At 41.0% G+C, this 21,213-nt stretch overlaps 2 protein-coding genes across 5 annotated transcripts in view; one reads left to right on the plus strand and one right to left on the minus strand.

Annotated features, from left to right (window-relative positions):
• Positions 1-5,465, minus strand: part of LOC145489223 (uncharacterized) — a 17,594-nt gene extending 12,129 nt beyond the window's left edge. Inside the window, exons 1-7 of one of the 2 annotated variants that reach the window (XM_081468164.1) lie at positions 4,597-5,465; positions 3,630-3,653; positions 2,654-2,806; positions 1,921-1,957; positions 1,583-1,709; positions 914-1,051; positions 373-545 (exon numbers count right to left, since the gene is read on the minus strand). In XM_081468164.1, the coding sequence (XP_081324290.1) occupies positions 373-545; positions 914-1,051; positions 1,583-1,709; positions 1,921-1,957; positions 2,654-2,806; positions 3,630-3,653; positions 4,597-4,645 (701 nt within the window). In that variant the 5' untranslated portion in view covers positions 4,646-5,465. Of the gene's footprint in view, positions 1-372; positions 546-913; positions 1,052-1,582; positions 1,710-1,920; positions 1,958-2,653; positions 2,807-3,629; positions 3,657-4,596 lie in introns of both variants that reach the window. The other variant, XM_081468163.1, reaches the window with a different exon arrangement.
• A 750-nt stretch (positions 5,466-6,215) lies between these two features.
• LOC145489575 (uncharacterized) lies at positions 6,216-20,785 on the plus strand. Of its 3 annotated transcripts, none has more exons than XM_081468557.1 (14): positions 6,216-7,011; positions 8,751-9,120; positions 9,509-10,144; positions 11,697-11,855; positions 12,617-12,717; positions 13,433-13,461; positions 13,498-13,674; positions 14,394-14,737; positions 15,420-15,667; positions 16,192-16,341; positions 16,730-16,906; positions 17,940-18,075; positions 18,486-18,812; positions 19,043-20,785. In XM_081468557.1, the coding sequence occupies exons 1-14, from the start codon at positions 6,955-6,957 to the stop codon at positions 19,111-19,113; spliced, it is 2,982 nt and encodes a 993-aa protein (XP_081324683.1). In that variant the 5' UTR covers positions 6,216-6,954; the 3' UTR covers positions 19,114-20,785. The 3 variants fall into 3 exon arrangements, with proteins under 3 accessions (XP_081324683.1, XP_081324684.1, XP_081324682.1); XM_081468558.1 differs by having other exon boundaries at positions 13,436-13,461; XM_081468556.1 differs by having other exon boundaries at positions 13,433-13,674.
• The last annotated feature ends 428 nt before the right edge of the window (positions 20,786-21,213 follow it).

Genomic DNA, 21,213 nt, shown 5'->3' on the forward strand with positions numbered 1-21,213 from the left:
GGGGAGAGCAGGGGTGGAGGACTCCCTCATAAAAAAAAAGGGGGTGCTTGTCGCACGTACCTTTCAGGGGTTAAAAAAACAGTTTTGGTACTTCTTAGGGTGTTCAACCTCAAAAGGTTCACAGCAGGAGCTTTTGCGATACCTTTTAGGGTGTTGAGCCGAAAAAAATATGACAGGAGATAGTGTGTTGTTTTAGAATTGGTGCTTCTTAGGGGTGAAAAAAATTTCAAGCCACGCCCACAGAAAAGGATCTTGGTACCTCTTAGGAGTTCTTTTCAAAATTTCCGACAACAACCCACGTCCTTTTTACATGGGAAGTCCCCCCCCCCCCCCCCCCCCCACACGGGGTCTAAGGTTTAAAACTAAAATTACCCCTGATCGAAGACATCCCCAACCAGCTTGGCTAGTTCACTAGGTTCAAAGCCAGCCAGTAACTGCTTTAAAGTTTCTAGGGCCTTGACAGGCCACTGACTAATGCTGCTACCATATTTCCGATATGCAGCTTGGTTCAGGGCAGCCATTTGCTCACGATCCCACACCTTGCTCTGAAAGAAATAGTATTAAATAAATACAAAATTCAAAGACGCATGTAAGGAATGCTTGATGCTTTGATGGGTGGGTTCATGTAAAATTCCACCTGCAAAATGACTAATGAATGTGAAGGGCAAATTAAAATGTCACATTTTCTACCTTTTGCTAAGCTGTATTAAATGTATTAAATGTTTCAGTCTGACACTCACATGTATATTAAACATATGATCGAAACAGCAAAGACCAAGCTATTTTACTATGATATCTTGTTTTCTCAACTCTTGGGAAAACAAGTTTTAATTAAGTCGCCTTGTAGAAATCACAAATTTAAATAGAATATGTTTGCAAAATGTCCACTTAGCAATCAAGTGAATTAACTTACAGCAACTTTATCCACATTAGCAAAAAATGCATCTAGGTTCATGTGTGAGATAAGCTTCTTTAAATTCTGTGACGTGAATGTGGTGAGTCGATCAATAATTCCACTGAACTGACCATTTGTCATGCCACTTAAACTCTCCTGAAAAAAAAAAAAGATACAAGAATAATTTTAATTATTAAGTTTAATTTATGTAATGATTTGGATCTTAATAATAATAACAACAATACAATAATTAATAATAATAATAAAATAATAATAATTATGACAATATTTAACAAGGGAACCCCACTCACCATGGTGGTTTTCTGTGGGTTCCTCAAAATGATGAACATGCTACATCGTTCAGACTACATGTCATGTCACTACACATCACCTAACTAGCCTGTGTCAGCTGCCCCTCCGCAAAAGAAAAATCAGAGAGATGTGTCTTTCTTTCAGAGCAAGCAGCTGAGATGCAGGCTACATCTAACAGGATCTGATGCAGGCTACAGCCAACTGAATCTCCAAGCCTCTGCACGGACGCTAATGCAACAAGATTGACAGTCAGAGCAAATACTGGCCTGAACAGTGCATCACCAATGTCGCACATAACATTGCTATAATGTTAGTACAAGTTTCATCTAAAACATAATACGAGATAATTAACTTTAGTTATTAGTTTACATATACCTTCAATGATGAGAGCAAGTCCTGTGGAACTTGCTTGAGCTCCTCAATTGTGGCTTTTGCAAACTCTTTTGCATCTGATAATTTTTTCTGGAGCTCTGCAGAGAGCTTTTCAAAGCTGTCCTTTATCCTGGTTAAAGAAAACACAAATAGAATGTAATTAATTTTTCTTTCCTCAGTCCTCTCTGTATGGATACACTTTACCTGCATAAATTGTGAAACAAAATGTAAAGACTGTACTAAACCTGAAGTTTAATCTAGACTAAGAGGGATGAGGAACATCATCGTTTTGAAGTGTTCTTTTTTCAACATTTTTTTATAATTTATTATTATATACTTACGACTGAGTAAGCTCTTGGCCAAACAGCTTCACATAATCTGATTAACAAGATAAATAAAATAAGTTGAGATTAGATGTACATGTGTACACATACAGGTGTAACAGATATTTGACAGCTTAAAAAAGCCTGGTACACAGCATTTTATTAGTCAAGAGAGTTTGAATAATGTGTGTTTGGTCTTGGTATTGATCCAGGTGGTGCATTGTGATGACTGCCAGTGTTCTTGGACAAGACTATCACTTGGCATCTAAAATCTTTCCACCCAGGAGTACAGTACATTTGGACACCTCTAATTAAAAAAGTGTCTTGGACATAACAAAAAAATGTAAATCAGAAGAAACATTTAGCCTGCATACAAGCCAAGTGGTCCATCAGGCTGGAGCTTATCCTGGTTTCTGCAGCATAAAGCAACTAGGAGTATTTCTACTCTCCCCTGGACGGGATGCTAGTCCATTGCAGGGTTACCTCCAGCATTAAATTTGTTGGTATCCATTTCTACACCTGGCCGGGTGGAAAGAGGCACTGTGAGAGTATAGTGTCTTGCCCAAGAACACAACACAATGTCCCTGACCATGGCTCAAACCCCAACTGTTTGGTCCTGAGTCAAGTGCACTAACCATGAGGCCACTGCGGTGTTACAAAAATGAATTAGGAGTATATGAACATGAACATGAACATGTACATGCATTTAAACCAGAAGCTGAGAAAGGTATCAAAATTTGTCTGTACTTACTGATCTTGTTCTTGACTTTACATGTTGCCACTTTAGCATAGTACTGATGTGTACACTTCCACCTTGTTATTGTCCAAAATGGCTGACTCCCAACACCACAAAGAAAATGGCATTCTGAAGGGATGTTCAACTGGCTACAGCAGTTTGTGTCATCTAAGGATCAAAGCAGATTTGAATGTTCATGGGAATACATGTAGACTACCCAGGGATAATTTAACATTTCACCCTCTAGTATGCTAATTAAGGTGACAGACAAAAGTCATTAAAATGGTTTTCAGCACTAACTACTGTACATAATTCTGTGCTCTAATCAGGCTTTCACTGGAAGAACTAATTTAACATGTTTCAGCTGGTGCCAAAACAAAAGTATCAGAAAAGGCCCATTTAATAGTTAACAGGTTATAATTATCTCCATAACATAAAAGATTACCATTATTGTTAGATTTAATGTAGCCCATTAAAAGAACACCCTATATAATACCTCAGATCTCGTCCCCATCAAATTAATTTTGATTTGGTAAAAGCATACATGATTCAAAAAAACAAATTTGAAATTGCTAACCACATCATATACAGGAATTCAACACCTTTTGTATTTGTAGCAAAACAATTAAGTCTAAACTAACACTTTCCTTAATTTTTATTAACGGATCTACATACACCAGATGTGTGCATAATGTGTGGCTTGACAAAAGATTGGCTTGCTCAGAGCCAGGTCATTGACACTTTTGAAGTTTGGCAAGGCTTGATCATGACAATATTTGGTAGCACTAAAAATCATCATCCGCACTTGAAACAGTATGGCAACGACAGATATTTTTGCAAAGTATGCGAAAATTCGCCTTGTGTAGATAGGCCCTGGAGTCTTTCTCCTCCCCCTCTAATCCCCACTTGATCTAATGGCTACCCTTACTAGTAAACCAGTAGTAACATAGTGTACTATTTATGAACTTAACAAGTTCATACACTAGCTCACCTCCAACTGCTGATGGACTTAAAACTACTGCAAATACAAACAATAATCCATTAATTCCAGTATTAGACATGTAGAATACAGTACATGTAAATATATATGGATGGGACCTTGCTCTGGGTCGTACACTGTATGTTTCTTAATTGCCTGGGTAGACAATTATTGTCTACACTGGCAAGTGTCAGCAAGGACACAGCACATACTGATGACAATGATGATGATGATGACAACAACGGCAATGATGATGATGACAATGATGATGATGATGATGACGATGACAACGACGACCATGACGACGACGATGATGATGATGACGATGACGATAATGATAATGACAACAATAATGATACATGTAGAATACAGTACATGTACATGTATATAGACGGGACCTTGCTATGGGTGGTGTGTTCCTTAATTGCCAGTGTTGACAACGATTGTCTACACTGGCAAGTGTCAGCAAGGGCACAGCACATACTGATGATGACAACGATGATATGATGAACTTTTTACGTGCTGAACCTAATGTATACACCCTGCCTGAAAACCGCTGATGTTTCGTTGTGTTTTGGTTCAAACTAAATTAAGTTCGGTGAATTAAGTTCGACGTCTGAATCAACAGGTGCACTTTTGATAATTTGGGTCGGTCCAAATTCGAATCAAGTTCGGCGCCTGAACTGGGCCTATTAAAGTCGTGTTTAAAACACGACTTGGCTCCATTTGCAAAACAGAAAGATTTACGTTTATATCGTAGCTGATCAGTTTTATATAAGCTTACAGCTGTAGCACTACAGGCAAAAGTAAGGACAATGAAAATGATGAAATTCATTTTGCTGAAATCGTCACCCAAAAATACCAGTCTGTGAAGGGAAGTATAAAGTGCAAGTGAAAGTTGCCCTCAAGCATTTCACGTATTAAAATTCAAATGATAAAAAGACAATATCACAAGATAACAACATAAACAAACCCTTACCAGCGAGAAGAACACTTAAGATGACTGTAACCAGGCGAATGAAGCCCATCTTTGCTGCAAATCTGCAAATCACGGTCAGTAAAGACGTGAAACGCCTCTCACCGAATTGCACAACGGAGCGGCACAAAGCTCTGCAGCTTTAGTTGTGTCTGTTCCTTCCGAGCCTTTCTGACCTAATATGGAAATCACAGCTGTCACGCACGGCACGCAAGAGTGGGCGAAGGGAGGTCAAAGTTTTCTTCTTTCGCGGCAACTTACTTCATCGCTGTGGTATGTTAATAGGGGCAAAGTTTCCTCGTTAGCATGATTCTTTGAGAACAGCTAAAAATTAACAAAGGGACTAACCAATCTTTTGAGTAAAAAAGGCACGGTCGCGCAGCGCACTATAGCTAGTGCGACCGGCTTCGGTCCAAATTCTGATCGAATATCTCAGTGACCAAATCTGTCATTTTCTCAGCTTCTCATTTCCCATCTCAGGCTTCCAGAATCTCCTTTTCCCGGATGACAGACAGAGAGATACCCTGGAAGAAAAACCTTTCTTTCACACGAAAAACTGATGAAAAAAGCTCTACTCGAAGGGGCACAGGGAAAAGTAATCGGTAAAATACAATAGTTTCCTTCTTCGGCGGGGGGGGCTACAGGCTACCCTGCTGTTAGGCCAGGTAGTCTAATATGCGAAAGACGACAGCAATACTCAAGAAAATTCAGTGCATTCTACCGCTTGCGCTTTTCACTGTCGCCATTTGATAAGATTTAAGCTATAATAGCATCTGCCGCTTTATATATTTTATCTACTTAGTTGTCTGTTACGTATTTACTTTGTTTTAGTTTATCTAACTACTTGTGTCCCACGAAACTAAATCCTATGACTTTAGATGACGTTAACTGTTTTATTATTTTTTTTATCTTATTAATATTAGATTACGTGTGTGAGAAGAATGGTGAACTCTTTTTAGCCGCGGGGGTTAACCCAAAAACACACCATTTTTTCAAACTTTTCCGTCTCGAAGTAAGATTTAATTCCAAACCATGGCAAAGCATACATTTCTAGAAATTTTAAAGACCAAAGATTATGAAAAAATAAATATTTTTGTACCCTACAACTGTATTGTAACCTGACACCAGCTGATTAAATCTGCCACCTGCAGGGTAATGCCAGGGCTTAATTGAGAAAAGATAACTCCTACAAGAATTGATCAAAATGAATGATTTTTACATGTTTTAAAAGAACACAACTAGCTTGCTGTCTTAAGCAGAGAGATTTTTGAAAAGTTAAAAACACATGAAATGGTGACCAGTTGAATCTTGGTTGAATCTGATACTAGCAGAAAATCCGGCATATGTTTCAATGTTAAACTTTTCAAGACAAAATGCACTGGATGGAAAAGTTCTCTGCTTAAAACACAAAACTTACTCAGAACAACAATCCTGAAATTTCAGCTCAATTGGAGAAATCCTTCTCAAAATATCTTTTCTCATGAAAGGCAAAAATAACTCGTTTTGAGAAAGCGAATTTTGAACTTGCAGTAACAAATTCTCAAAATATAACCTCATTACCATAATTAAGATTCAAATTTCGGTAAAAACAAAGTGTTAAAAAAGCTAGTGAGTTTTCGTTCACATTAAGACCCCTTCATTTTCCAATTCTTTCATTAATCTGTATTTTGTTGTGTGAAGAATAAAGAAACTTGAAACCATTCGAGAGTTTAAGGAGGACGTTTGAACACGTCGAGGGCAAAACGGAAAAACATTTCCTGTCATTTGGTTTTATTTTCCTCTACATGATACTTGAATCAATCCAATAAATGTATACATATATGTAGATAAAAACACTCCTAACACAGCAAACACAAATGTAAACGCTTTGTACGCGGCCTAACTGACGTGACGTCATTCTTGTCCCTCCCCACCATGCTAATAAATGCTTACCTAAAATCAGACACATTCCTCTTTTGTGCCCAATGAATGCTTCATTTTAATCAAGACTTTCTCTTATATACATCTCTCCAAACTCCGGCCGCCGAACCCTAGAAACAAACTCACTATCGAACACTTCCGCGTAAGCGACACCAAACCCCGTCCCCCGAGTCCCTCTGTAACACCTCACATTGCGCTAAATATAAACATGCCTTTACATCACGGGGAAACCCCTTTAACTAATTACTTTCGAGACCCAGGAGTTTAAAAGTTGTTGGCTATTTTAAGCGTGGTCTGTTTTGCTAAGTGCTTGTTCCTGCAACTCCTGAGCCCGTCCGAGGCGGGAAGCTAGGAACAACGAAAGCATTTGCGTGCAAGTTTGACCTGAGAGCTGCAACCAGTCCGTGATCGCAAGAGGCAAGACTGAACTAAAATTCCAACATGGCGTATCATGAATTTTTGTTGGTATTCACTTTGATGGGAATGCACTCAGTCTGTGTAAGTATTTTCCGGCAGTATTTATCTTACAGATACGTTTTCTGTTGGTTTATTTCCGTATACTGATCATGAATGTTTGCGATACTTATCTGCTCAAGAATTGTGTTTGTAGCCCGTGAAATCTCTTGAAATTCGACAGTGCGTCGGCTACGTCAAGAGCACCGTCTGCATTACACTGTAGCGCGAATCGTGTTATTAAACGAGAATTATCAGCCCAAACGACTGTATTAGTTATGCGCATGTGATAAAATTTACAAGATTAGTTAAAGTATATTTATTGACATGCCATCGTATTTTCCGGCAAGTGCCGAAATTGGCTTCCACGAGGCACTATCACCGAATTTTGTTCGCGCTCTATGTTTTTTTTATTATTATTATCATTATTATTTTTTGCGCAATCGCGAATTTTGCGCGATTCTGAAATCGACACGAAATGTTTGTTTCAAGTCAGGGCAAGAGAAAGTAACATCTGTCGAAAAAGTTGCAACAAATGTATGTGGAATGTGGAGTGGCATGGATGGGTGATGCATATAGTTATTGTTTTCGTTCCTCTCATGAGTTGGTTTTGCTCGTTACTTAACTTAGAATTACCAGGCTTTCGGTTTTGAGCTGAAAGACAAACGGAAATTTTTCCTGCGATGATTTTTGTGAGCTCGACGGTCCTTTAAAATCTCGAAATCGAAAGCGAAAATATCAAAACATTGAAGTATTGTCCGAGTGTTGTGGATGAATTGGACCGTAACAACTTCCCGTATAAGTTTTATTGATTTTTTTGTCGTCAATATAAACTGATGAACATTACGTATATGTTCTCATTTAGATTCATCAGCCACAATCAGTGATATTTAAGCTAGCTTAATAAGAAACAATATCAAAATAAGTCTGAATCAATTATGAAAAATTAGCTTACTTGGACAAGTTATATCGTTGTCATTTCTTTAAATCGAAAGGTTGACCTGTTACGCATGGGTAGCATTTTTCCAGACATGCAAATTTTCCACACAATGTAAATGCACAATTAACAATGTTGCTTTCAAAAACTGTGAAGTGTTTTGACCAATTCTCATGGTTGCAGGGTTTGTTTGTAATCACAGACATTTGAGCGGAGTATTTCATCAGAAATCACGAGTCTAGAAATAGCGCAAACAAAACATCCCGTTTCTCCCGAGGAGCAGAAAAACTGCGAGTTGTCTATCCAGAATGCCAATGCAGATGAGTTGATGAACTTTTCATAACTTCTCGTCTAACTAATTTCACAGTTGTAAGGAAACTTAATCGTACCCGCAAGAAGACCTCGCGGAAGAAAAAAACACAGATGAAAAAGAGCAAATACTAGTTTGTCTCAAAGTTGGGCTCGACATATTTGTGGTTTCCGGTGGAACAAATGCGCCTCCGAAAATAAACTGGAACTGTGGAACTTGGCACGTAGCTGATGTTCCGCTTTAACGCTCACCACACTCGTCACCAGGGCATAGAGAGCTATACTGGGCTGTAGCGGTGTCAGGCCAAAAATTACGGCAGGTTGTTCCATGTCCAGTGCCGGATTGAATCGCTCGCGCAGAACTTTCGCAGCCAACGCTGTACTTCTTGCTGTGCACTCCGTAGCTTTTTCTAAGAAAAATAGTTAAATATAAATATATATTTGAATAGTTATATTCAAATGATGATGACACACTGGAACCTGTACTAAAGGTTTGCGTTGCCTCATCTAATCTCTTTCTTTTTTTGCCCATTTGCAGTTGCTGGTTGCAATTGATCCCAGCCCCTCCGTCTTGTCGTGTAAAAAGTGTCCTCCTGGATTTTCATCTCCCTGCAAACAAAATGAAACATCTCTTTGCGTACGATGCGAAAAAGGAACCTACTCTGAGAACCCCTCGCGTCGGCCAGCATGTAAGCCATGCTCCAGTTGCCGTGGCAACGAATTTGAATCGCAACCATGTACTTCAACTTCAAATGTGGTATGCAAAGAATGCAGCAAGTGCGCCCCAGGCTTTTGGGAGGTAAAACCTTGCGGAAGAACAAGAGACACTGTTTGTGAGGAGTGCCCACAGAATGGACAGGGAATCATGAGTTATGTTAGCGTACCGTGTAACGAAGTTGGGATTGAAGGTAATCGTCAGCAACTCCTTTCATAAAAAGGATTCTCTTCTAAAGAAACTTGAGACGGCTGAAAATGAATCACTTTGATTACGCTCAGTGAAGTTGGAGAGCTGACGGTTTAAACGTTAATGTTTCGTCAGAGTTGGTAGGCGAATAACGACTGGGTTGGTGTTGACGTACGGTTGAAATAAAGCAACGGAAAAGATAGCAATAAAACCTTCGCGTTACCTTGCCTTATTGACTGACTAAATGACTGACTGACTGATCGACTGCTTGCTTGCTTGCTTGCTTGCTTGATTGATTGATTGTAGCCAAACCTGGAAGGTATAATCTCAGAATGTTTCTTATCCTTCATAATTGCATGCTACACTGACTTGTGTCGTTTCAATCAAAATAGATCACTTGATTTTAAAGAAAAGTAAAGAAAGTGACAAGGCCAAAAGCTCTCTGACAATCATAGAGAAGGAGATTCCATGGTCAGATGACAAACGCCATGATGAGAAATTTACAATTGAAAAACAACATCTTAACGTGACTGCCTCTTCGCTTGGGTTTCCGTCACGTGACCAGGCACCTTCAAGCTCATTCTCGACGAAGGCAAATGGCGCATCAACTCAGATGAGATCTTCATCCCATTCAATGGTTCTTGTTTCGCCGTCTGTTGAGGCCTCGTCAATCTCGATTACTGGACTGCCGAAGTCAATCAGCCCGTCACTCGCTCCAACTATGCCTGCCAAACGGAGGTCCCCTCCCCCTCCCCCCAAAGTGCCGCGTACCAAAGCGACGTTCCACACTGTTACGAAAGAACCATCCAGTCATGAGATGCAAGGAGACGAAGGCGTTCCCAGCAGACACACTAGGAGTACTGAACAGAACATTACAATAACTGCAGACTCCTTGAAACAACGTGGAGCATCGTCTGTTTCTCCATCTAAGCATGGTTTAACACCTGAAGATATGATCGAATTGAGTGCCCGAGGATCTGTGGATGGATATACCAGCACCGAGGACATTCAACACCATACATTAAGTGGTAAGAGATAATTTCTCTGTCACTTACAGCTCGTACCGTGGCCTCATCAAAGTTAGTGCGCTCGACTCCGGAGCGAGCGGTCCGGGTTCGAGCCCTAGCGGGGGACATTGTGTTATGTTCTTCGGCAAGACACTTTACTCTCACAGTGCCTCTGTCCGCCCGGGTAACCCTGCGATGGACTAGCATCCCATCCGGGGGAGGGGGGGGTTGGAAATACTCCTAGTCTCTTCATGGTACTGAAACCGGGTTAAATCCGGCCGGATAAGCCACCTGGCTCGTATGCAGACTTTACCTCTTTTTACCTTGCAGCTCGTACACGTAAATTTTAAATCTCTAACCCTTTTGAAATATTCCATTCCACATTCCTCAGATCGGCTAGCGATGATTGGTGAAAATAGGTAAAGTCTGCGTACGAGCCAAGTGGTCCATCAGGCCGGAGCTTATCCCGGTTTCTGTAGCATGAAGCGACTAGGAGTATTTCTACTCCCCCCTGGATGGGATGCTAGTCCATCGCAGGGTTACCCCCAGCATTAAGTTCACCGGTACCCATTTATACACCTGGGTGGAGAGAGGCACTGTGAGAGTATAGTGTCTTGCCCAAGAACACAACACAATGTCCCCGGCCAGGGCTCGAACCCGGACCGCACGATCCGGAGACGAGCGCACTAACCCTGAGGCCACCGCGCCTCCCTTGGTGAAAATGACCGCGTAAAAACTGGAGAGATTCACAAATAAACGCCTTCAACGATCTGCATAAGCTATTTTCGAGTTGCCTTTTGCCTCTGATCAAAGAGTCTGCGTGCAAAACCATTCATACGAAAATGTGTTCCCTCTACAGGTTCTTTTTCATGCAAATGAAATTCGTTTTCATATGAAAGGTTTTGCAGGAGGACTCGTTTTGAACCAGAAGTACAAGGTATCTCGAAAATGGCCTACTAGGAATTAGTAGAATTCTACTAGTATACTAATGCAAATGCTGCAATCTGATTGGCTGAGCTACTCGTATACTATCAGCCATTAGAGTGCAGCAGCTGTCGGTCGTCCACGAAATGCGACGTTTTTATCGCGTTTCCGAAGTTTTGGAAGAAAGTTTGGATGTAAATGGACAATCAAATTCCGGAGAAGACTAAAAGAAGGACGTAAACGGATTCATGACTTTAAAAACTTGAAATTATTGAAAAACCGGTGCGCACGCGTAAACAAACGCAAATTTACCAAGGACAATTCAATACGTGCGACTTTGTTAAAGGGTAAAGTTCAATAATGCGTCGAAAAATATTTGGAAACCATTATTTGCGTTTAATTTAAGTTAGAATTCGGCCTCATCAACTATCACCTCATAGAAATCTCGAGCTCATAACCTAATTGTTAATTAGGAAAAGGAAATAGATAAGAAGGACGAAGAAAGCCATTTTCAGATTTAAAAAAAAAATGGGGCTTCTTCTGGGTTCCCCAGACAACTTCCCTAGGTCTGGCACCGGGTCCCTGAAACAGGTTCTGTTACATACTTTAAGGTGAGTATGAATATATCTTAACGTGTATTTCCCTACAGCTACCGTGCTAGAAGGTGAGATGCCAGTACCATCGAACAGAAACAAACCCAAGCTGTCTCGCCAGTCGCGTTGGGGAATCATTGCAGTGACGACCGGAGTAGTAATTGTCGTGGCTGTTGTTCTACTCGGACGTTGGAAACAATTCAGAGAAACCAACGGTGAGGTGTTTGTTTCTTAGCTAGCCTGAGCGCAAAAGATCTGTAATAATCCCTCTCTTGTTATATAGCTGGCTTTTTCCCGCTAGAACGCGCTGGCTAGTTCATGGTCACTTGACATCTAACAGTGAAACTGTTTCCCGCCAAATGCATGAGTGGGCAACGTTGCGAAAACTATGACGTCATTCGTCTCGGGAAATATGGAGATTCGAGGGAAACAAAATTCACTCTTACCCTCGGAACCAGTGATTAAGTGTTGAAAATAACACCTTAGCCCTTAACTCGAAAAATAACTGTAATGCATGTCGTCTTGTGTGATGGGCACTTTGACCGTTACCGGTTGCGGAGCAGGGATGGTGCAGTGGTGAGAACGCTCGCCTACCGGTGCCATATGTGGGTTGAGTTGGTTGTTGGTTCTCGCCTTGCTCCGAGGGTTCTGGGAGAAATCGGAAGATAAGCCCGCATTAGACACAGCCGTTGCTCTCTATCTCACGGGCATGTATCAAAACCGTTACTGTATATACTTAAACGCGTGCACACAATTGAAACGAAGCCAGAATCTTGTGGTCCTTTCTTCTGAGCGTCGAGTGTTCGGTCACCAGAAACGCGAGGGTTTTGGGAACGAAGTTGTCCACACGAGCCACGTACCCCCGCTGCACCAGAAGTTGTGACGTTACTGGTAACTTAGTAACCTCGCTAACGAAAACCATGGGCAAGGTAAGAAATATATATATTTTTTTATTAACATCGCTCTTCTCGTTCAGGATGCTTCTTCAAATGTCTTCAGCGCCCTCGTTGTCCAGCATCATCAGATTGTTGCGATGGCACCTCCGTGTCAAGTATTGCGGCATCTAATGCGGAACAGGTGATTTTCTATTCAGTGACGGCTACTGAACTCCCACTACTTGCTCTTTGCTTTAATTGTCCATGACAGTCTCTTCTCTCCTATCCTTGACCCTTAAATAAAAGAACTTAGCCAGAACTTGATCTTAGGGTGCGTTACTTTAAGATGATTTGTATCAGGATCAATGATCCAAGATCAGATAGGAACTGATGAATCCATTCTAGGCAAGGTTTATTCTATGCACTGATCCGAGTGATTTAAATCATTGATCCTGACCTGGATCTTACCAAAGGAACGCACTCTTAATCTAACAATTTTCTGGTAATATCAATGAAGCAGGAGATGAAGTTAAAGAAAAGACATTAAGAGAGTACAATCTAACTTTAGAATTCAGTGGCTAGGGACAAATATGAATGCCGTGGTCTGAACTATGTATACCTGTTTTCGTAATGTAAAAATACATCAGTGAAATGTTAACACCCAAAGTTAAGAAAATTAAGAAATTAATGTGGATGAAAATGAAGTAAAAATCTAAAAAGTAATAACATTTTTGTCGGCTGCCAGCATGCTAGTTGCCATAGACAAGAGACTGAGATCACACCCGGAGAAAAAATGATTAGAAGAAGACGTGGTTTGACGATTGAAAGTTCGGGTCCCATATCATTTGTTAATTAGTTAAGTTCCATTATTCCACGTTAGTCAAACGGGTTTTTTTGTTTGTTGGTTTTTGTTTTAGCAGAATCAGATGGGGAACCCTGTGAATCATGGAATCCCTGTGAATCATGGAATCCCTGTGAATCCTGGAATCCCTGTGACAGTAACTATCGAGCATGAATCAAACGAGTCTCCTCCGAGCTCTAACACTGTAACTCAACACACCTACCTTCCTTCTGAACGCACGGTTGTGGTCGCAGATGTTCACCATGATACAGTGTTTAATTTGTTTAACATAAGGCAACCAGTCGACAGTACTGCACGGTACGTCTCTCACGGCCGGTTAGGTACTCCCATCAGTATATAAGCTATACGCGTTTGTACCGCTGTGAAGGGTATGGTTTTCAAGCAGTTTAGTCTGGGATAGGGTATAGAGATCAGACAGTTTTGGTCTCAAATAGGGTAAAATTTACCGGAAAAGTGGCCAGTGTATAAATAATTTAGTCTAGAACAGGGTTCTTTACCCGGGGTTGAATTGTATAAAAGAAATTGAAACTCAGGAGTGAGAACTTCACATAAACAAACGTGACTTGGAATGATAGAGGTTTAGTTTATAGGGTATGTTGGACTACGATAGTGATAAAGGTTCTGCATGTCAAATAGCTAGTCTGGTATAGGGTAGGAGTTTTTGGTGCCTGGTCTAGAATAGGGTTGCAAAATCAAACTGATCATGGTCTAGTATAGTGTGAGGGCTTCAGTGACCCAGCGGTCATCCCCCACCCAAAGATTTACAGAGTACCCCCCGGGACGTCTCTTAAATTGGAATCTTAAAGTTTTCACGTTCTGTACGTTTAAGTCAGACTAGATTAGAACCTCAGGCCTTATGCCCCATTCTGGGTCAAGGAATCACGTAAAAGGCAGCAGTATACCTCTTTTAAGTCACTGCTGTGTTAAATAAATGACATGACATAATGTGACGTGACACTGTCATGTCACACAATATCACATGACACTTAACGTATCTCGTGTCTGCCTCCTCGTAGATCCGGCCTAAAGTACATCACCCATGCAGAGACCACTATCAACAGCACGGGTGGAAAGTTATCGTCCCCAGACTCAAATATCAGCATCATCGTTGATAGTGGAGCTGTACCCGAGGGAATTAACCAGCCTTTCTCCTTCCGTGTTGTCTATGACGAAACATCCTTGCTGCGGGATATTCCGGAAAGTCACGATAGGACTCTTATCTCCCCATTGTTTTATTGTGGACCCGACAACATTAACGTTCTAAAGCCGGTGGAAATTATTGTTCCACACTGCCTGTACTTAGACGAAGTTAGAAAGGACTCAATATCTGTTTACAGATGTGGCAGCTATTCTGATGACGGTAATAGCACCATCATTTGTTCTCAGTATTTCTCTAAAGGCAGTAAATTATTTAACAAGACTTTATGTATCGCTTGGTTGACGGGGGCGCTACAACTAAACTTTTATTTCTGAAAGAGACGTAGGCTGTGTGTGGACATTTGAGTAGCAGGGTGAAACTGTAACGTGTACGTTTTTGTTTTGTTTCTGTTTTGTTTTGTTTTGTTTTGGTTTGGTTTTTTTTTCTTTTTGCTTTTTCCATTGGAAAAAAACAACGTCGCAGGAATGGGCCCCACTGAACAGTACAGTTATCTGCTAAAGAGCTTTCTACATACTTGTATCTGTCGTGATTAGGTAGATAAGAACTGCTAACCAGCGCTTGCGAAGGCACTGTAAGTTCTTATAACTCGAGTAAGCCTCAACTGGCACTCCAATAAAGGTCATTAGCACTAGCTCTAGAAAGCTGGAGTTGAGTTACGTAACGCATGCGTAGCTTGACGAGATTTCGCGCCCGAGTACTTTGCCCGCTGGAACGCCGGAAGCACTCGCGGGAAATCCCGTCAGTTGCGTTGGATAGGTCTATTCCTTTTCCGGGATATCTGTCAAATCCTTTGCGTAAACCGATTTTGTGTATCAAGTGACTACATAATCCCGCATAATAGACGTTTTCTCTACAGTTCTACAAATATCTTTTTTCCTTACAGGTCCGTTCAAGTGGGAGAAAGTCCCCTCAGCATCGGAGAAAAACTCTCAATCCAAGGCCTGGTACACCGTGAAAAAGGACTCCGTTCACATCAAAACCAAGACCTTTTCTTTCTGGAGTATATTTATCTGTGGTGGAGGTGGGCCCAAGAGAAAAAGAGCCACGGTTTTTGCGAACAAACCGAATGAAGAATTGGATACCATTTGCTTCAGATTCTACATCTACAGTGACAATGAGGATTCCAAGAAGGTAATAGCATTCCCTTGAAGTATTTGAAAAGTGACTAAACTACACTAGGCTGGAAGAATTTGAAAACGAAACAATCACCGTTCATATTGGATTTGTGTTTGAGGAAAACTCTGTCAAGGAAATCACTTGATTATCGTGACGTCATCGTTTTCGAAAAGCTCCGTTTTTAAACTGTTTTCCGTCCACACGAAAACGAATAGCTGGCGTTTTCGAATTCCTCAATTTAAAGGGCGTTTTTGAAAAGCTCCCTTTTCGTGACGGATTAGTATGGACGGTAGGCCTAACCGTAGAAATAAAGCTGCGTTTTCAAATTTCTCCGACGAATTGTGGACGCTGCATAATTTAAACCCCATGTTGCTTTCAGAATGAAGAAGTAACACTAGCAGATTTTCGAATGCTGTTTTTTTACTAGCTGAAACGTGTAATATGCATGACTTAATTCACCATCTTCACATATTTGAACTGAAACATTGCAATATTGGACAGTTTTTTAACACTTTTCTTGTGCATTTCTTATTAATAAGCGATTACAGTCAAAAGACAGAAAGTTGTTTCCTACTTCGAAGCAGACGATTGAGATGCCGTTTAAAATGTACAATGACACCAAGGATATCACAGTGGGACTCACTGATCTTCCGGAAGGATGGGAAATGGATAAGACTCCCGAAACAAAGGTAAAGTTTACTTAATGAGTTGATTAATTAATCGGTGGAATAATTAATTACTATAATCACAAAAGTATTAAGAATCTTGGGCAGACGGGCCCCGTCAAAAGTTGTTGACATCAATGAATTTTTCATCTGACAACCACTTACTTTTGAGGAATGTCGCTAGTTCAGCAAAACAGTATTTTGAATGGAATTTCAAGACAAGAATTCTTAAACAAATCAATGAACATTGCTTGGAAAAAATTACGAAATTTTTTTAAATTGTTCATAAACGATTTCGAGGTAAATTTATCAATACTTACCTTATACTGATCTGTGTTTTGCCAAATGTTCCCTCGAGTTGTTTCTGTTTCTGAAAACTATTAACTCGTTGAATTTGTTTTATCTCTTACAGACATACCCATACGAGGCGGCCTATCATAACGGATTCCGTACTTACACCCCGTGCGAGTTTGCAGTGAAACCATGTCGTCCAACTGAGGAGGAATTCTCGTGCAATTTGATATTTCAGCAGGAGGGGCATCCCACGAAACACAGTATCTATCTCAATCCAGGATTTACACCAAGAAAGGTACATGTACCGTAAAGAACATGGACAGCGTTACCGTAGTCGAAATGCATGCGCAGTCATATCTTAAGCATATATAGCCTAAACAAAGCGAAGTCGTACAGTTATTTGTAAGACAGTTGTAACGCGGTGATAACATAGCCGTGAAACAGTTGAAGCGCAGTCATTAGACAGTCGTAACCCAGGCATACCTTAGTCGGTAGCACGGAGGCAGGAGGAGGCAGCGTGGTCGAGTGGATGGAGCGCCGGGCTTAAAATCCGGAGGTCTCGGGTTCAAGTCCCGCTCTGACCACTAAGCTGGGGTTGTTTCTCGGTAGACCCTAGTTCAACTCCTCGGTCATGCTTGTGAATAGTCAACTGGCCTATTATGTTAAGTCGATATATTTGTTTCTTTCAGTTTAAGTTGCATGCCTGTGAACTAGCTAGGAGTAACTAAGCGCATTGACAACTATAAAAACCACATTTTATTTTGATGGGTCGCGCTCTAGATAAGGCTATCGCAATGCAATCGTATTGTAGTCGTAGCAAAGTCGTGACGCAGCCGAACAGTAATCGTAAGTAGTCGTAAGACAGTCGTGCTGGAGTCGTATAGTAGTTATAAGACAATCATGAACAATCGAACTGCAGTCGCACTTGAGTCGTATAGTAGTCGTAAGACAGTCGTACTGGAGTCGTATAGTAATTATAAGACAATCATGAGCAATCGAATTGTAGTCGCACCTGAGTCGTATAGTAGTCGTAAGACGGTCGTACTGGAGTCGTATAGTAGTTATAAGACAATTGTAAGCAATCAAACTGCAGTCGTAGGGCAGTTGTCGGCACAGTTTTGTTATAGCCGTAAGACAGTCATAAAGCAGTCAAAGTTCAACTGTACTGTGCAGTGTTTTTCCTCAAGTTCCATATTGATACTAGCCTAGTGTTAAAGAGGACCACACCCTGCAAAAATAATAGCTCAGACAAAAAGAATACTGAAGTCCGAGTATGGGGATAATAGTTTTATCAACTGATTGTTTTTTCCGCGCATTCCAATCTGCAGCAGACCCGTCGATTTTCAGTAGCAAGCAGTGGAAGTGACGCACCTTCCCACCACACTACTACAGCAGGCTCGCGGATCTCTGTTGTGCGAGAGGAAGCCGAGAGTATCGACGACCAGAAAGACAAGCCATCCCCAGGTGTGCAAATGAATTCGTGAAAATATCCGTGAGAATTGTTTTACCTCGTTCTTCGGCGCGAAAAAGTGATTCCTGCAGATCGAGAAGTTTCTTCGTTCCCTATGATCGTTTGATATCAGTATTTGTACTGACAAGAGAAATACATGTTGAGTGAAATTTCATTCAATCACTGAGGTTGTTTTATGACGGTGATTAACACCGACCGACACACCTTTGCCATAGCAACAAGTTCCCATAAAAGATGTCTGTGAAGTGGATTTGGATAAAGTTTTCTTTTTTTTTTGTCAACTATCACACGATAAAAATTTCGAGCTCATAATCTAACTGTTTAATAGAAACACGATTTTAAAGCAATCAGCGCGCGTATTTTCTTTGAGCTATTTTCTAAATGGTTTTACTGTTCCTTACAGATTTTCCAGCCAGCCAAACTTCCAACCAGTGTTTCTCGTCGTTAGGCAGCGATGACGAACCAGTAACACAAAGTCATTGTAACTGCATAAGCCCGCTTGTTGGAGGGAGGTGGAAGAAACTGCTACGAAATCTGGGCGTAGCAGAAGTGCCGACCATCGAAAATGTAGATAAGGATTACCAAAACGAGACAATTGGCGAAAAGTGTTATCAAGGACTTCGAAAGTGGATGGAAAGTTGTGGCCCTCAAACAGCCACAACCAGAAAACTGTGCGACGCTTTACGACAGACAGGTTGTACAGAGGCGTTGGAGGCGTTATCAAAAGCAGGTATATGTCAAATTACGGTTAACGGCTTGTTATTTATATTGGTGAACTTTAGTATTGCTTCAGATTCTGTTATCATGACGTCTTGAGTTTCCTGACTGGTTGAGCGGTTTTTAGGGGAATGTGATATTTCATGCCGTCAGCTTACATGTACGTTCTCACAATTACAGGTCAGTACAGTTTTTTACTTTGGGCGATTTTTAACCGGCAGTTTTGTCTTTAATTTTTTGAAGGTGTCAGCTGCGTTCCTCCTGTCCCCATCCTAGAAAGCACTGCAGATCCTGAACCAGGGACCTCCGTATAAGCAGCTCCTCCTGACAGCCATCCTTGCATATAACAAGTCGTTCGCTTTCCGCCACCTTAGATACAACACTTGAACAAGATACCCAGTTTCAAATTCACGATAATGCATAGACATGAAATAAATCACGTATGCGAGACGACTGTCACTCTCCGAGACTGTGGATGCCGGAGGAAAGCGAACTGGAAGTTCGAGTAGAATTTAAGCCAGGATTGAATCTTTCTCCAGGTAGTCACCAATTTCGTTTCAAGAGGAGTTATTTCGGAAACCGAGCTGACATCTTAGCACTGACTCCCCGGCGATATACCAAATCTCGTCGGAGCCCATTTCATCTGGGATTTAGAGAGATCCATTTAATTTTGTATGCATGGATATAACTTTACCACACCTGTATAGTCAACGATGTCTATTTATATCACAATGAATCATTTACACTACTTTTCATGCTAGAAGTGAGAAAAAAAATGACCTGCAATGTATTTTTCTTTTATAAAGAGAACTACAGTGGAACCCCGTTAATTCGGTCAACATGCAACGGGCCACAAAAATCTGGCCGTATTAAAGGGTTTTTTTTGAAAATGACTGACTGAGCTTTTGTTTGGGCCAGAATAAAGTGGCTGTAATAACGAGGTGGTTCCACTGTACTTGTATATATTTTCAAATTTGCAACCATTTGTAGTACAGATTTTAAGAAACCTTTTTGAATAGAACACACTTTTCGGTTTATCTACAGGCATTCTTTCTCAGTGTTACAAGTCATCTAACTTTATGCTAATTGATCTGTACTGTACTTGATGTAAATAAAAACTTGATTTTCTTAGCTCCGATCCGTGCCATGCATGGCAAAGCGTGTCGGGTGCTAAACTAAAAAGAATACTAGTGTGCACTCTGAGTGTCCAAACAACAAATTTCTAGTTCCAGTCTTACAACCCCCCTCCCGTCTCAAAAAACATATTGAAGGATATTGAAGTCCTCGTTCGCTGAGTACAGCAGGTTTTATTGTTAACAGGTGCTCTATAGCTCCAGTAAACAGTTCTTCAATTAACCTTGAGACCGGTACCACCCTGAACCTTAGAGCTAGGTATTTATTTGAAATTATGAATAGCCTGTTCCAGGCTGTCGGTTCTGTTCCTCTCTGATCCCGCTCGTCGCCTGCACGCTTTTTCGATCGTTTCCACTGACCCGCACGCTTTTTCGATCGTCCCCTCTGACCGAAAGCCTAAAAGAGGCTAGAAAGTAAAAAAAAAAAAAAAGTGCAAAACATACTAACTAATCACACGACACGTTGTTATCAGCGGCGAGCAGTGCCATGAATTATTGGATTTTATTATATGGCTTGTGTTTCTAGCGGATATAATGCGCGCTCTGATTGGCCAATTGTAGGGAATTATTCTCCGGTAATGCTCAAGGACCAATTGCGGGCGCACAAAACCAAAGCAAAATGCCATATAATAAACAACTTATTAACCTCGAACGTTCGGTCTTTACGGGAAAATCTCAAACCTCGGCTTCGGCCGTATTGACCTCGCTATCGCTCGGTCAATACGGCAAGGTCTCGGTTTGAGATTTTCCCGTAAAGACCTCACTCTCGGTTAATAAGTAGTAAATGCCTTGGACATTAGCAATTATCAAAAACTGGATCATTGGATACTGCAATGGAAGAGTTTTTACTGGCTTACCCATAATGGTATACGAGCCATTAGACCATGCTCTACGAATATAATAAGCGAACTCGTATTTTTTGGGGGGCGTTATTAATTTAATTTAATTTTAGTTTACTATTTTTGGGGCGCGTTATTAATAAAACAATTATTCCACTCGCGCTTGTTGGATATGAGATGGTCGGTTATAGCCAACTCAGTGCTGCGCGCTTTCTATCAGCTCATATCCAACACGCGCTCGTAGAATAATTGATAATTAATTTCTTGTTTGCCGAACTTCGTCCAATGAATGCTCTGTGCTCCGTTGAAACTGACATCGACCTGACCCAGGCCTCTCCAGATTTTGCTATCAAACCACCTTTGCGTCTCTGGTCTCTTGCAGTACCAAGGGTGCCAAGTCATGAGTATGGTCAGCTTGAAACCGCTGATGCAATGGTCCAGC

This window comes from Orbicella franksi, chromosome 6, assembly GCF_964199315.1.
Source record: "Orbicella franksi chromosome 6, jaOrbFran1.1, whole genome shotgun sequence".
Lineage (NCBI taxonomy): Eukaryota > Metazoa > Cnidaria > Anthozoa > Scleractinia > Merulinidae > Orbicella > Orbicella franksi.